This window comes from Plecotus auritus (genome assembly GCF_963455305.1).
Source record: "Plecotus auritus genome assembly, chromosome: 1".
NCBI lineage: Eukaryota > Metazoa > Chordata > Mammalia > Chiroptera > Vespertilionidae > Plecotus > Plecotus auritus.
The window spans coordinates 192,192,983-192,207,939 of NC_137770.1; the positions used below are offsets into that span (position 1 = coordinate 192,192,983).

At 38.1% G+C, this 14,957-nt stretch overlaps 1 protein-coding gene across 5 annotated transcripts in view; it reads left to right on the forward strand.

Moving 5' to 3' along the window:
* HELQ (helicase, POLQ like) overlaps positions 1 to 14,957 on the forward strand; it is a 43,049-nt gene that overhangs the window by 13,628 nt on the left and 14,464 nt on the right. For 4 of the 5 annotated variants that reach the window (XM_080646918.1, XM_080646917.1, XM_080646916.1 and 1 more), the window contains 7 exons: positions 39 to 136; positions 1,271 to 1,369; positions 3,047 to 3,192; positions 5,666 to 5,905; positions 9,801 to 9,942; positions 10,302 to 10,406; positions 14,356 to 14,614. In XM_080646918.1, the coding sequence (XP_080503044.1) occupies positions 39 to 136; positions 1,271 to 1,369; positions 3,047 to 3,192; positions 5,666 to 5,905; positions 9,801 to 9,942; positions 10,302 to 10,406; positions 14,356 to 14,614 (1,089 nt within the window). Of the gene's footprint in view, positions 1 to 38; positions 137 to 1,270; positions 1,370 to 3,046; positions 3,193 to 5,665; positions 5,906 to 9,800; positions 9,943 to 10,301; positions 10,407 to 14,355; positions 14,615 to 14,957 lie in introns of those variants that run through there. The other variant, XR_013959334.1, reaches the window with a different exon arrangement.

Sequence of the window (14,957 nt, forward strand, 5' to 3'; positions counted from 1 at the left end):
AAAATTTTTCAATACTTCGGTGTTTTTGTTTTTTTTAGAAACAACTCAAATTATTGGTATGAGTGCAACTTTGAACAATGTTGGAGACCTGCAAGAATTCCTTCAAGCAGAATATTACACGAGTCAGTTCAGGCCAGTAAGTACCTGAAGTTTGCACTGTAGTGATTTGTTATGTATCATCTTACTTAGAAACAAAAGTAGCAAATGTACCATATAAAAAAATTCTATAGAGTAGTGAAGGGCCATAATTCCACTCACCATGGCTATATACTAATATGAATTGATAGAGAATGTAAACTCTGTGGGGTCAGGGATCTTGGCTTGGGTCACAACTGTATCTGCAGCACCTGGAATAGTGACTGGCCTAAATATTCAATAATGAATATTTATTGAATGAAAATTTCCAGACACATTCTATTTGTCCACTTCTTATTCTATAAGGTAAAAGTTTTCATTCAGTCAAAATTTAGTGATTTATGTTTTGAACTATTAGCACATTAAAAAAGTTATCTTAAAAGTTAAAATATTTACACTTGGTGGTTATAATGCTCTTTAAATAAATCTAGGTTTCACATAGATTTAAATTTAAACTCCCCAATAATGGTATTCCCAAAATGCTTGAAGAAAGTAAATAAATGTATCTGTCTGCAGTGCTAGTGTTCATGTTCTGTCTTTGAATGGGTTTTCAGAAAATGATTTTTAAGAATTGCCAAATTTTAATTTGAAGTTTTTATATTTGCATCATATATGAAAAATTTGAAAGATATTTCATTACCTTAATTGTCAAATTAGGTACTATTCTTTTGAAAATGCAATAAACTATATTTACAAACTTTTTGTCTACAAATACTTAAATTAAAAATAATGTGGTAGTTAGATTGAAAACTGATGACTAATGAAACAGAAAGTTTTAGATCTTGAGGAAAAACACAAATAACTCCTTAATAAAAGATAAAGAGTGTGAACATTTAACTCATTTGTACTTCTTGTGAAAAATAAGTGTTTGGTTTCTGTTTAGATATGTAGCTATTCAATTCAAAAGTATATTTTAAGGATATTAATCCCTATTTTTACTTACAAGCAAAAAGAGACTTAAAAAAAAGAAATGGTAAAGAAAGTACTTTTAAGTTAAAGCATGTTTTTACATACAGACCATAGAAAAGCTAAAATATTTGTATAGGTATTTTTTACAACATATTTTACGAAATTTGTAACTCTAAAAAAAGGAATTTGTATGTGTTATTAATTGCAAATGTCCCTTTAATTTAAGGTTGAATTAAAAGAATATCTGAAAATAAATGATGCAATATATGAGGTTGACAGCAAAGCTGAAAATGGCATGACTTTTTCACGTCTCCTTAATTATAAGGTAATGTTAATAACCCCTGAACCTGAGATTCCCAGACTTTGTGCCCAGTGTCCTAGGGCACCACAGAGCATTCACATGAGTCCCATGGAATATTTTAAATTTTTAAGAGAAATCTCTGATGCTTGAAATCTCTTGGACACCATACAAACTACTGGTTCAAGGTAGTTATTTTCTATTTTCAACATTAGATAACACTACATTCCTTTCTATAATATATCTTTGTGAAGATGGGTTTTTTTGCAGTTACTATAAGCAAAAACCATGTGAAAATCAATATGGGACAGGAAATAAGGGTAATAACTACAATTCCAAGCTTCAGAATACTGCAGTGTCCAGCTGTTCACACATCCCATTAGTGGGCCATTGTGGTTATTTAAGGTTTACATACACATTTTTTAAAAACCTCAGAGGGAAGGCAGGGGAGGGTGGGGGTGGGGGGGAAGAGATCAACCAATGAACTCATATGCCTATATGCATAACCCATAGACACAGACAGTAGGGTGGTGAAGGCCTGGGGGGATGGAGGGGGATGGGAGAGATCAATGGGGTAAAAACGGGGACATATGTAATACTCTCAACAATAAAGATTAAAATATATATATACTAGTATATATTTATATATATTTATATTTATTGACTTCAGAGAGGAAGGGAGAGGGAGAAAGGGATAGAAACATCAATGATGAGAAAGAATCATTGCTCAGCTACCTCATGCATGCCCCCAGAAGGGATTGAGCCTGCAACCCAGGCATGTGCCCTAATAAGGAATTGAACTGTGACCTCCTGGTGCATAGGTCAATGTTCAACCTCTGAGCCACACCTGCAGACTAAACATTTTTTTTTATTCACCTGATGTATATTATTTATGCAGACAACTACTAAGTTGCAAGGAAATATATACTTATTAGGTTGTTTAGACCTAGCTCCCCAATACTAGTAAATAAAAATGGTAATTTTCTTAGCCTGGGGCCTCCATGAACCAAGAAAATTTGCAGACCTCTCCCTTAAGTGTTTATTCATTTATCAACAACAGCAAAAAGAAACATTTGTGGGCTATTTAATTCAGACATTGGTGTATGAAAATGTTAATGTGTACTATGTTAATGTTCTATAATATATGAAGGATAATAAAAAGGGGAGAAAAGGATTTTACTGCAGTTTTAGAATTCTATGAATTCTAATTCATAGTTTCAGAAAGTCAAAGGAAGTGATATTTTAAATAACTTTACATTTTTCATGTTCTTTGAGTTCCTTGTATCTGCTTGATGAATAAATTTTTTATTTCTAAAAATGTACTGTAGTATATGATTGAATCTATATTTTTAAAAACTAGTAATAATAAAGATATATCTTATTTGCACAGTCCTTTGACTATTATTAGGATCAATCTGTGTTTCTCTGGACATATTTTGTACTGCTTTGGTGAAGATGGGCATGCAGTGATTATTAATAGCATTAGTGTTTTCACTTCTTTAATTTAAAACCAAATATACCTCACAAAATCCTAATACCATAAGAGAAAGGTGAGACTTAACATTTTGATATGTAATATAGGTTTCATTTTTTCTTTTAAATGATCAGATTTACTAAATCAGAACTTCAAATTATGGTTGATTTACTTACCTTTCAAAGCTTTTATCATTGCTAACTACCTTGTTGCTATGTCTTGTTATACAGTATTCTGATGCTCTGAAAAAGATGGATCCTGATCACTTGGTAGCATTGGTGACAGAAGTTATTCCCAATAATTCCTGCTTAGTTTTTTGTCCCACTAAGAAGAACTGTGAAAATGTAGCAGAAATGATATGCAAATTTTTAAGCAAGTATGTTAATCTTTTAAAAATACTTTGTTCTGTTTTATTTTTGTCATAATTTGCATGTTCTGTAGTCTGTTTATTCAACGAGCACTGATTACTTCTTGCAGAACATTGTTTTAAGTTATTCCACCTGATTCTAAAGGCCTTGACCTTGAAGGAAGTTTAACTATGAAATTCACATATGTGAAATAGCCAGAGAAAAATTTCAAGGCTACATGTAAGAGAATGCTAATACACTGGCTTCTATCAATGATTCTCAACCCTGGCTACACAGTGAATAGGGAACTTTTTTTTTCTTAATATGTTTTATATTGATTTTAGAGAAAGAGGAAGGAAGAGGGAGAGAGAGATACATCTATCGGCTACCTCCTGCACATCCCCTACGGGGGATCGAGCCCACAGCCCGGGCATGTGCCCTGACCAGGAATTGAACCAGTGACCTCTTGGTTCATAGGTCGACACTCAAGCACCGAGCCACACTAGCTGGGTAGAGTTATTAGAATATTATTAACTATATTCCCTGTGCTGTGCTTTACATCCCCATGACTATTTTGTAACTACCAATTTGTACTTCTTAATCCCTTCATCTTTTTCACTATTTCCTGACAATAGCTAAAGCTCTGGTCATAAATCTCCCTAAAAATGATATCTCAGTGCTTCTCAGCTAGAATTCAGGCTAAAATTTGACTTAACTTACTTTTCCATTCTTATTTCTCCTACTCTTCATTCACTCTGTGGTTCATCCAAACTGGACTACTTCTCTTCTTTGTTTATGCCTTGAACTTCCCATTTTCAAGCCTTTGATAATGCTTTACCCTCTGCCAAGAATGCACTTCCCTGCCCCTTCATTGCCACCTTTCCAACACCTGTTCTTCAAGACCCAGCTCAGATCTCAAGTTCTCCCACAACCATTCTTCATACAATCATATCTTCTCTGGTCAATTATAAATAATACCTTCCTTCTCTAAAATTATATGCTGATTACCCATATTCTCACTGCTTATAAGACTTAATTCCTTGAGAAGTGTTTATCCTATACATCCTTCTCAGGATCTTGAACACTGGCTGGCAAAGAGCAGCAGAAAGTCCTCTGCTTCCCTACTGAGCTGTCACTTCTAATTTTTGCATTGATGACTCTTGACCATTTTCTTCCCAGTTCTTCATTGTTCTTCTTTTGTCTCTTTGCCTCCATTTCTCAACTTCTTATGCAATTACTGGTGTTTTTCAGTGAACACCAGCCAGAGCTTTCTATTCTTTCCATGAAACAGACCAAAATAACACAGGGCTGTGTGTATTTTATTTATATTTTGGATGATATGTGCTACTGGTATTTAGAAGTTGTTGCTTTACAGCCATTTGGTAGTTGTTTCTACACAGTTTTCCTTTCTTTTCTTAAAATAACAGGTGCTTCTAGACATAGAGACATTGTAAGATAATATTGAAGTTTCTAAAATGTTAGTGTCCGGACAGTCATATAGTGTGGATGATTTAACAATATATGTTTCCATCTTAAGAGAAGAGAATTTATGACTTAAAATAAAATAAATCATTTTCAATAAAGCTATATGATCTAGTGAAAAAAATTAACATTTAGAGCAGGGCTCTAAACCTGGTATCTATCCATGGATTCATAGGAAGTACAGGAATGAACTTCAGGAAGCTGATGAACCCTCTGATATTAAATGTACAATATTGTGTTTATGTGAATACTAGAGGCCCGGTGCACTAAATTTGTGTACAGGTGGGGTCCCTAGGCCTGGCCTGCAATCAGGGCTGATCGGGGCCAGGCCAATCAGGGCCAGGCCAGAGAGGAGGTGATGATCGCCGGGCCAGGCACGAAAGGAACAGATGCCAGATGCCGATGCTGCCATCGTCGGTGCCCCACCACTGCACGGTTCCCTGCCGCCCCCCCTCCTCCTCCTCTCACTGCCGTGCTACCACTGCAGTGGGTGGGCAGCGGGCCAATCGGAGCCTGCCAGCCGGGGGGAGGGACGGGGCACAGGAGGTTGGTCACCAGACCCAAGGAGGGAGCCGGCCCCTGGCCCCCTTGGGAGAGGGGCCTTGGCCACCGCTACCCATCCCCGGTTCCCCATCCCAGCCTGGGGTCTATCAGCCAGGGGGAGGGACCATGGGAGGTTGGCCGGTGGAGGGAGATTGACTGTGAAAGCACACTGACGCTCCTGCATTGAGCGTCATAGCGACAGTCATTCCAGTCGTGTAGGCTTTTATATATATAGATTTGTGTGATTTTTCTTAGCTTTATTCAAATTTTCACAGTGCTCTGTGATCCACACAAAAAGGTTGAAAGAGACTGCCTAATTGTGAAATCAGAATCAAAATTCTAAGAACATTTTATGTACTTATATCACTAAAGTTAATATTTTTAAAAGAATATTTACATGCATTGACTGAAATCAAAAGTATAAGTACCTTGTCACTATAAGATCAGGATTCATATTTCTAACATCTTTTTTCCTAGGGACTATCTGAAACACAGGGAAAAAGAAAAACAGGAGGTAATTAAGAACTTGAAGAGTATCTGCAGTGGCAACTTGTGTCCTGTTTTAAAGCGCACTATCCCGTTAGGAGTTGCTTATCACCATAGTGGTTTAACGAGTGATGAAAGGAAGCTCTTGGAGGAAGCCTATTCCACAGGAGTTCTCTGCCTTTTAACCTGCACATCCACCCTAGCAGCAGGTGTTAACCTACCAGCTCGAAGGTGAGATATAAGTCACTGTTGCTTAGGCTCAAAACTTTTCAATTCCTAGCTTACTAGTTTCGTTGTTTTATCCTTTCTTGGTAGTGGGTGAGAATTTATTGTGTTTTTTGTTTTGTTTTATTTTAAGTATTTGCTGAGTTGATCCTTTGGTTTATTTCCTTAAATATTTAATGAAAAACAATATTAGTAGCTTCCCTGGTATTAAAATTCCTTCTTCCTTTTGTGCTCTCGAAATCTGGTTTTGTTTTGTAATATGTTTTTATTGATTCCAGAGAGAGAGGAAGGAGAAGGGAGAGAGGGAGAAACATCAATGATGAGAGAGAAACATTGATCGGCTGCGTCCTAAGCACACCCCCTACTGGGGATTGAGCCCATAATCTGGGCAACCTTTTGGTACATGGGACCAATCTGGTTTTGATGTCAAGGTTTATTATCCTGCTTGGGTAGAAACAGTTGGAAAGCTTTCCACCATTTTTTATCTTATGAAAGAGATTATTTCACATAGGTATTTCCTTGTAGAGAACTCATCCATAAAGACTTTTGAGTCTAGTATCTTTTTTAGAGTAGATCATTGATTACCTTTTCAGTTATTAGTATTACTAAAGCTGTGGCCTGCATAGTTGATTTCTGTTCTTTAGAATTTGTGACTTTAAAAAATTTTCCAAACAAATGGTCAATTTTTATAAAGCATCCATGAGTGTTAAAAAAAATATGTGATTCCTTTTGAGTGTGCAGTTTTCTGTATCTCAATGAGATCACAGTTATTAATCATGTTACAAGCTCCTTTATATTCTTACTCTTTGTGATTCCTTAATCTGTCAATTTCAGAGAGGTGTGTTAGTCTCCCATTTTCATTGTGAAGTTGTCTATTTCCCCTTTTTGCATTCTAGAAGTGCTTATGTTTCAAAACTATTTAGGTATAAAAAGGTGTATTCCAGCCCTGGCCTGCCCTGGTGAGCATGGTTTAGTGGTTAGAGCAGCAGCATGCCCACTGATGGGTTGCAGGTCCAATTCCCAGTCAAGAGCTATACCTCGGTTGCAGGTCCCATCCCACCCCCGGTCAAGGTGCGTGTGTGAGGCAGCCAATTTATGTGTGTCTGTCACATCGATGTTTCTCTTTCTCTCTCTCTCCCTCTTTCTCTGCCCCTCCCTTCCACTGTCTCTAAAAATCAATGGAAAAAATATCCTGACTCTTTGGATGAGGATTAAAAACAAAAAAGGTTTACTCCAAATATATACATATTATTGATTTCAGAGAGGAAGGGAGAGGGAGAGATAGAAACATCAATGATGAGAATCATTGAGCAGCTGCCTCCTGCACACCCCCCATTGGGGATTGAACCCACAACCTGGGCATATGCCCTGACCAGGAATCAAACCATGACCTCCTGGTTCATAGACCAACACTCAACCACTGAGCCATGCCAGCCGGGCTTCTCCAACTATCTTATTGTTGAATTATACCTTCTATCAATGTAAGTTTTCTAACTTAGTGATTTTTCTTTGAATATGAGGACTACATTATTTTTGCTAAGTATATCTTTTTCCATTCTTTTATTTGCAACCTCTGTTATTTAGTTTTTGAAAAAAATAGGAAGTTATCCTATATAATAAAAGCCTAATATGCTAAGTGTCCAGTCATCCAGTTGTCCATTCAACTAATCAAAGCGTAATATGCTAATGATATGTTAAGGCCACTAAATTGCTCGCTATGATGTGCACTGACCACCAGGAGGCAGACAGTCGACCAGTTGCTATGACATGCACTGACTACCAGGGGACAGATGCTCCAACTGGTAGGTTAGCTTGCTGCTGGGGTCCAGCCGATCGGGACCGAGCGAGATGGGCTGGACACACCCTGAAGCCCTTCTGCAGTCCCTCCCTGGCTGGCCAACCTCCCATGTCTCTCCCCAGCCCCGATCGTGTACCGGTGGGGTCCCTTGGCCTGGCTTGCACTCTCTTGCAATCTGGGACCCCTTGGGAGATATTGGAAAGCTGGTTTCAGCCCGATCTCACAGGCCAGGCCGAGGGACCCCACTGGTGCACGAATTCATGCACTGGGCCTCTAGTATATATATATATATACATACATACACATATATATATATATATATACATACATACACATATATATATATGTGTGTGTATATATATATATATATTCTATTTTTTTTTACATATTTTTTATTAAGGTATTATATGTGTACATATCTTACCATTGCCTCTCCCCACATCTATTCTATTTTTCTTATTCCAACTGTTAGCAGTTGTAATGAAAATGTTTTTCTGTCATTGTAGAATTAATAATTATATTCTCTTGTACATGAGTCTTGCCATTTATATATCCTCTTATTCTGCCTCATGTATGTATGTTGCAATTAACTAAAATTGTACTTAAAAATTTTGAACTTAATGAACTTAAAAATTTTTTCTTAATTTCCAAGAACTCTCTTCTTTTATCGCTCTTTTATTCAATAAAGTCTGCTGTCATATTTTGAATACAATACTCTCGAGGATTTTCAATAGATACTTATTAGAATTTAAGTTCTTTAAGTTTTGTATTATCTGCTTCTATCAGACTTTTTTTTTATGTTCTTGTTTTTCTGTTATGTCATTAGTTTTTTTTTTTTTTAAATATATTTTATTGATTTGTCATTAGTTTTTTTTTCAAGTGTTAATCTTTGCTGTTCATTGAGATTTATAAATAAAGGAGGTGGTTAATCAGTATAGATAAACTAGAGACCCGGTGCACGAAATTCGTGCACGAGGCGAAGGTGTCCCTCAGCCCAGCCTGCACCCTCTCCAATCTGGGACCCCTCAAGGGATGTCCGACTACCCGTAGGATCCTGGTAGGATCGGGCCTAAACGGGCAGTCGGACATCCCTCTCACAATCCAGGACTGCTGGCTCCCAAGTGCTCGCCTGCCTGACTTCCTGATTGCCCCTAACCGCTTCTGCCTGCCAGCCTGATCACCCCCTAACTACTCCCCTGCCAGCCTGATTGATGCCTAACTGCTCCCCTGCCAGCCTGTTTGCCCCGAACTGTCTTCCCCTGCAGGCCTGGTCACCCCTAACTGCCCTCCCCTGCAGGCCTGGTCCCCCCCAACTGCCCTTCCATGCAGGCCCATTGCCCCCAACTTCTCTCCTCTGCCAGCCTGGTCACCCCTAACTGCCCTCCCCTGCAGGCTTGATCACCCCCAACTGCCCTCCCTTGCAGGCCTGGTCCCTCCCAACTGCCCTCCCCTGCTGGCCATCTTGTGGTGGCCATCTTGTATCCACATGGGTGCAGCCATCTTGTGTGTTGGAGTGATGGTCAATTTGCACATTACTCTTTTATTAGATAGGATACCATAGATTTTTCTCTCATCTTTTAACAGGAAAGCTGGCTACAGACCTTTATATAAATGAGCAGGATGAAACCAGCTTGTTTATAGGTCAAAAACAGTTGAAATCTGCAATTTTATATAGTTGACAATAATATAAATTCATCAGTAAATTTGCATATGTTGGTGGTACATGGTGAGAGTTTTCATTTATGGAGTATAAAATAAAAACACTATTGCTGAAGTGGATTTGTCATAAGCTTTGCAGCTAGATGGACTTAAGTTCAAATTATGTTTCTGGTAATTACTAATTTTGTGGGTTGAGATAAGCCAATTAGCTCCTTGTTAAAATATATATATATTATTACAAGGAGTTTTGTAAGAATTACAGATAATGTACATAAAGAACCTAGGACATCATAGATTTTTGGTAAATACTAGTTTTCTATTATTTTAAGTTAATATGTCATTAAATTTAATATTACATAGGTATAATGAAATTAAGAATTTAAAAAATAGGTGCTATTGCTATAAGTGGAATATAACTTTTAATTAATTTTATCCATTTCATAGAGTTATTTTGAGAGCCCCCTATGTTGCTAAGGAATTTTTAAAGAGAAGTCAGTATAAACAGATGATTGGCAGAGCTGGCCGTGCTGGAATCGATTCTGCTGGGGAGAGCATCCTTATATTGCAAGAAAAAGACAAGCAGCAGGTAACACTCAGTCCAGTTGTTAGTTGGTTGTTTTGTCTTTTTTTTGGACTTTGGCCTACCACTTTTATGAGAGCATCTTTTAAAAATTAATTATTAATATTTCTTTAAATAATGTTTCCTTCTCTGGGATTAAAAGTTAGAAAGAGTAGTTTGAATACTTTTTGCATTTTAGACAAACAATGAAAAGCATGTTTCTTAATTATCTTCTATTTTCATGAGCACAACTGTACACTCTTTTTTTTTGTCTTTGTGTTTTCGTTATCTTACCCTGCCTCCACAAGATATGCAAAAAATTTTATATAAAACACCATTTATTCTTTATAATAATACAAAACTTAATACTGCTTTAACTTTTGTAGGCATTGGAGTTAATAAGCAGACCATTGGAAAACTGCTACAGCCATCTTGTTCAAGAATGCACCAAGGGAATCCAAACTTTGTTTCTCTCATTAATCGGTTTGAAGGTATATTTTAATATTTTAAAATCATTTTACTGTTACCTAAGATAATAGAGGTTAAATAGTTATGAAAACTGTAAAGTATGAAAAAAATGTTAACTTTAATTTGATGTGGAAAAGAACAGTCTGTGACCTGATCTGAATCTGGATTTATATGTCCATTTTTAATTTTTGAGTTATAAGAAATATGAGAAATCAACATCATAACTGGGCATCAGTTACAAGTATTAGAGTTTGGTGGATACTATGGATACACAAGTTGCTGTGAAGAAACAGATCCTGATATGGAATAATCCAACATTTCTGCCCTTGTTAAGAGTAAGGTTCACCTATAGTCCTGTGACCATTCTAGGTATTTTAAACATTTATGAGATAACTATAGCCTTTATCAGGTAGAAAATTTAAAAACATTAAAAAAAAGGCATGACAGGAAAATACTCTTTTACTAAGATTAGAAATTAGCTCTCTTTTTTAAGCTTACTCCCGAGTTAAACTTCCTTTTTAGAATTATTCTTAAGTAAATTTTAACTTTGTGCCCAATGTTACTCCACCACAAAGTGGCAAAGTCAAGGTTTGAATTCAGCTTTGTCTAAATACAAAACCAGTGCTCTTAACCTTTCATGCAGTCTGTAGTCACCCACAACTTTGTCTAGTTAACTCCCACCCAGCCTTCAGATTTTCACTTAACCATCACTTTCTCATGAAAGCCTCCCTGTGCCACTGAATCCAGTCAGTCTTGTGTACTCCATGGAACCACACACTGTGCCCCACTGGAATGTAAGCCCTGTGAAAGCAGGGTCCACATTTATTTTCATGTCACTGAATCTCAGTGCCTAACACAGTGCCTGGCATGTGGTTGTGTGTCAGTAAATGCTTGAATTCATTAATGGATTGACTATGGAATTGGGTATGGTTGAACTTCCAGGTTGTGGCAACAGTGGAGAATCCATCTTTGAGAGGCTGTGGAGGCCAGAGGCAGAGGCTATCCCAGTGGGTTTCAATCACTATGTCTAAAGATTTTTCACAGAGGGGTAGAAAGTGAACATGGTGGTAGCTAGAAGGATCAAATAAATGTTATTTTTTTTTTAATCCCCAGTGTTAACTGTAATTAACCAAGTAGAAAACAATATAGAAACGAAGTACATTGATAATCTACAAACTGAGTATCAGTTCTAGAATAGAATATCTTAAAAGTGCAACTTTAGCCTAATTGACTACTATATTAAGAGAAGAAGGAATAAGAAATGTCAGTGCTCTATAATATTTTTTGTTATCCCTTATATTGGTTTAATATGAAATGATTGCTTAAGTTTTCCATTTGAAATATTATCAGAATTGTGAGAGAGAAACATGCTTATTGACTGACTATATTTTAGTATAACATACTGATATCATTGAAATTGCCTAATATAAAATTACTAGAGGCCCGGTGTATGAAATTCGTGCATGGGGGGAGGGGTGTCCCTCAGCCTAGCCTGCACCCTCTCCAATCTGGGACCCCTTGAGGGATTTCCGACTGCCCGTTTAGGCCCGATCCCACCGGGCCTGCAGGGGAGGGCAGTTCATGGACCAGGGTATGCAGTTCATAGCCCAGGGTATGCAGTTCACCCCTAACTGCCCTCCCCTGCTGGCCTGGTCGCCCCTAACTGTCCTCCCCTGCTGGCCTGGTCGCCCCTAACTGTCCTCCCCTGCATGCCTGGTTGCCCCTAACTATCCTCCCCTGCAGGCCTGGTCCTCCCCAACTGCCCTCCCCTGTAGGCCTGGTTGCCCCTAACTGCCCTCCCCTGCAGGCCTGGTTGCCCCTAACTGCCCTCCCCTGCCAGCCTGGTTGCCCCTAACTATCCTCCCCTGCAGGCCTGGTCCTCCCCAACTGCCCTCCCCTGTTGGCCTGATCTCCCACAATTGCCCTCCCTTGCAGGCCTGGTTCCCACCAACTGCCCTCTCCTGCAGGCCTGGTCCCCCCTAACTGCTCTTCCCTGCTGGCCTGGTCCCTCCCAACTGCCTTCCCCTGCTGGCCATCTTGTGTCCACATGGGTCGGCCATCTTTGACCACTTGGGGGCAGCCATCTGGTGTGTTGGAATGAAGGGCAATTTGCATATTACCTCTTTATTATGTAGAATAATAAAATTATTTCTTACTCCTAGAAAGTATAGTGTTCAACTTACTTCCTTACCTATAGCATGCACATAGATTTGATAAATGAGTGATAAATGTATACTTATATGCCTTAACTGAAGAAAAAGTATTTGAGAGGGGAAAATTTAACACACATTTCTGTAACAGGGTAAATGTACATAAGTCTGCCTAAAACTACAACACAGAGAAGAAAAAAAAATCAAGAGTTTAAAAATGGACAGTCATTTGCTTTTGTTTTTAAAAATTCATTTATTCACATTTATGCTTTAATTCAGATTCATTCATTCAACAAATAAACTTACTGAGTACCTATCATGTTTCAGGTATTGCTATAGATGCTGGAATTAGAGCAGTTACCAAAACACAAAAATCCCTGCCTTCATGAAGCATACATTGGAGAGAAACCTTGTATCAATCAGTATAAGAAACTAAAGATGCTGTGAAGAAATTACTGCTGGAAGGAAAGGCCCAAAGACATGAATTTTATACAAAGTAACAGTATTTAGAGAGAATATAAGAGAGTCTTACACAAATGATGAACTTTCCCTCTTGGAATCTATTAGATTGTTCAGAATCAACATTCAAAAGCCCCTAACTGCTCTCCCTTGCCAGCCTGGTTGCCCCTAACTGCCCTCTCCTGCAGGCCTGGTCACCCCTAACTGCCCTCCCCTGCTGGCCTGGTTGCCCCTAACTGTCCTCCCCTGCAGGCCTGGTCTCTCCCAACTGCCCTCCCCTGCTGGCATGGTCCCCCCCAATTGCCCTGACTGCCTCCCCTGCAGGCCTGGTCCTCCCCAATTGCCCTCCCTTCAGGCCTGGTCCTCCCCAACTGTCCTCCCCTGCAGGCCTGGGTCCCCCTCAACTGTCCTCACCTACAGGCCTGGTCACCCTAACTGTCCTCACCTGCAGGCCTGGTTGCCCCTAATTGCCCTCCCCTGCATACCTGATCACCCCCAGCTGCCCTCCCTTGCAGGCCTGGTCCCTCCCAACTGCCCTCCCCTGCTGGCCTGATTGCCCACAACTGCCCTCCCCTACCGGCCATCTTGTCGTGGCCATCTTTTGTCCACATGGAGGCGGCCATCTTTGACCACATGGGAGCAGCCATCTTGTGTGTTGGAGTGATGGTCAATTTGCATATTACTTTTATTAGATAGGATTCTAATTCAGAGTCAACTCTACAACTAATTAACACATGAAGGGTTAAGTATTACTGATGATTGCCATTAGAAGTTTTAAATAGTGAATAAAAGGAGGAGAGAGAAAAAGGAAAAGAATATAGAAATGAGACAAAAAGATGTGGGAAACTATTTATTTTTAGGTAATATACAGGGAAAATATTGCCTGATCTTGTTTCAGTGGAGACTTTTAATACAATTTTTAGATTGTTTTCACAGGTGGCTGAAAAGGAGTGATGGGAGGATTTCTGAAGAAGGCAGAGTGGGAATTAGTGATTATTGGTTGAGAAATAAACAGATCACAGCTTTGGAGATACTGTGAAAAATTATTCAAAAAAACCTAAGAAGGTTGTGTGTGTGTATGTGTATGTGTGTGTGTGTGTGTGTGTGTATTGATGTTTTCATAACAAGTTTGAATATGATAACTGTCTTCTTCCTTAAAATGTTTTCTCTTGTTAATTTTAAAATGCCATTATAAAATTACCTTTATATGTGCAACTATGTAGATTTTATACTAATTCTTTATTTAAATATCTTTGAGGTATAGAAATGAATTATCTTAATTAGAGTACATTCAATTAGAGTACATTCAAAATGATGTCTTGAATTAAGGAAAATGCTCCAATGATGTCCTGAATTGTTTCAGATTGCAACACATCTTGGTGACATATATCACTTTATGAGTGGTACACTTTTTGGTGTTCAGCAAAAGATTTTGTTGAAAGAAAAAAGTCTCTGGGAAATAACTGCTGAATCACTTAGATACCTGACAGAAAAAGGACTCCTACAAAAAGACACCATTTTGACAGAAAAAGGACTTACACAAAAAGATTCTAATTATAAGTCCGAAGAATGGTTCCAGTATAGTTTTCATATTACAAAGTTGGGACGAGCTTCTTTTAAAGGTAATAGTTTACCTAAATTTTTAAAAAATCTTACCTTACCAAAATCTGAGGAAATGCATTGGAAAAAGTAGACATTATTCTGTTACTTTAAATTAGATTTGTAATTTCATATTAATAACATTAATCTTATAAACTTTAAAAAGTTGAAAAATGTTTTAAATTACAAGTAATTTAGGATACTGCAGAAGTATATAGAGAAAAAGATGTTCATCCCTTCTTTACACTTCCCTCCTCCGGCAATCACACGAATATTAATATCCTACCAAGAATAACAATTTGGTGTATATCTTTTCAAACAGTTTCTGTATATTTCATTTCAATGCATAATACATAGATATATACA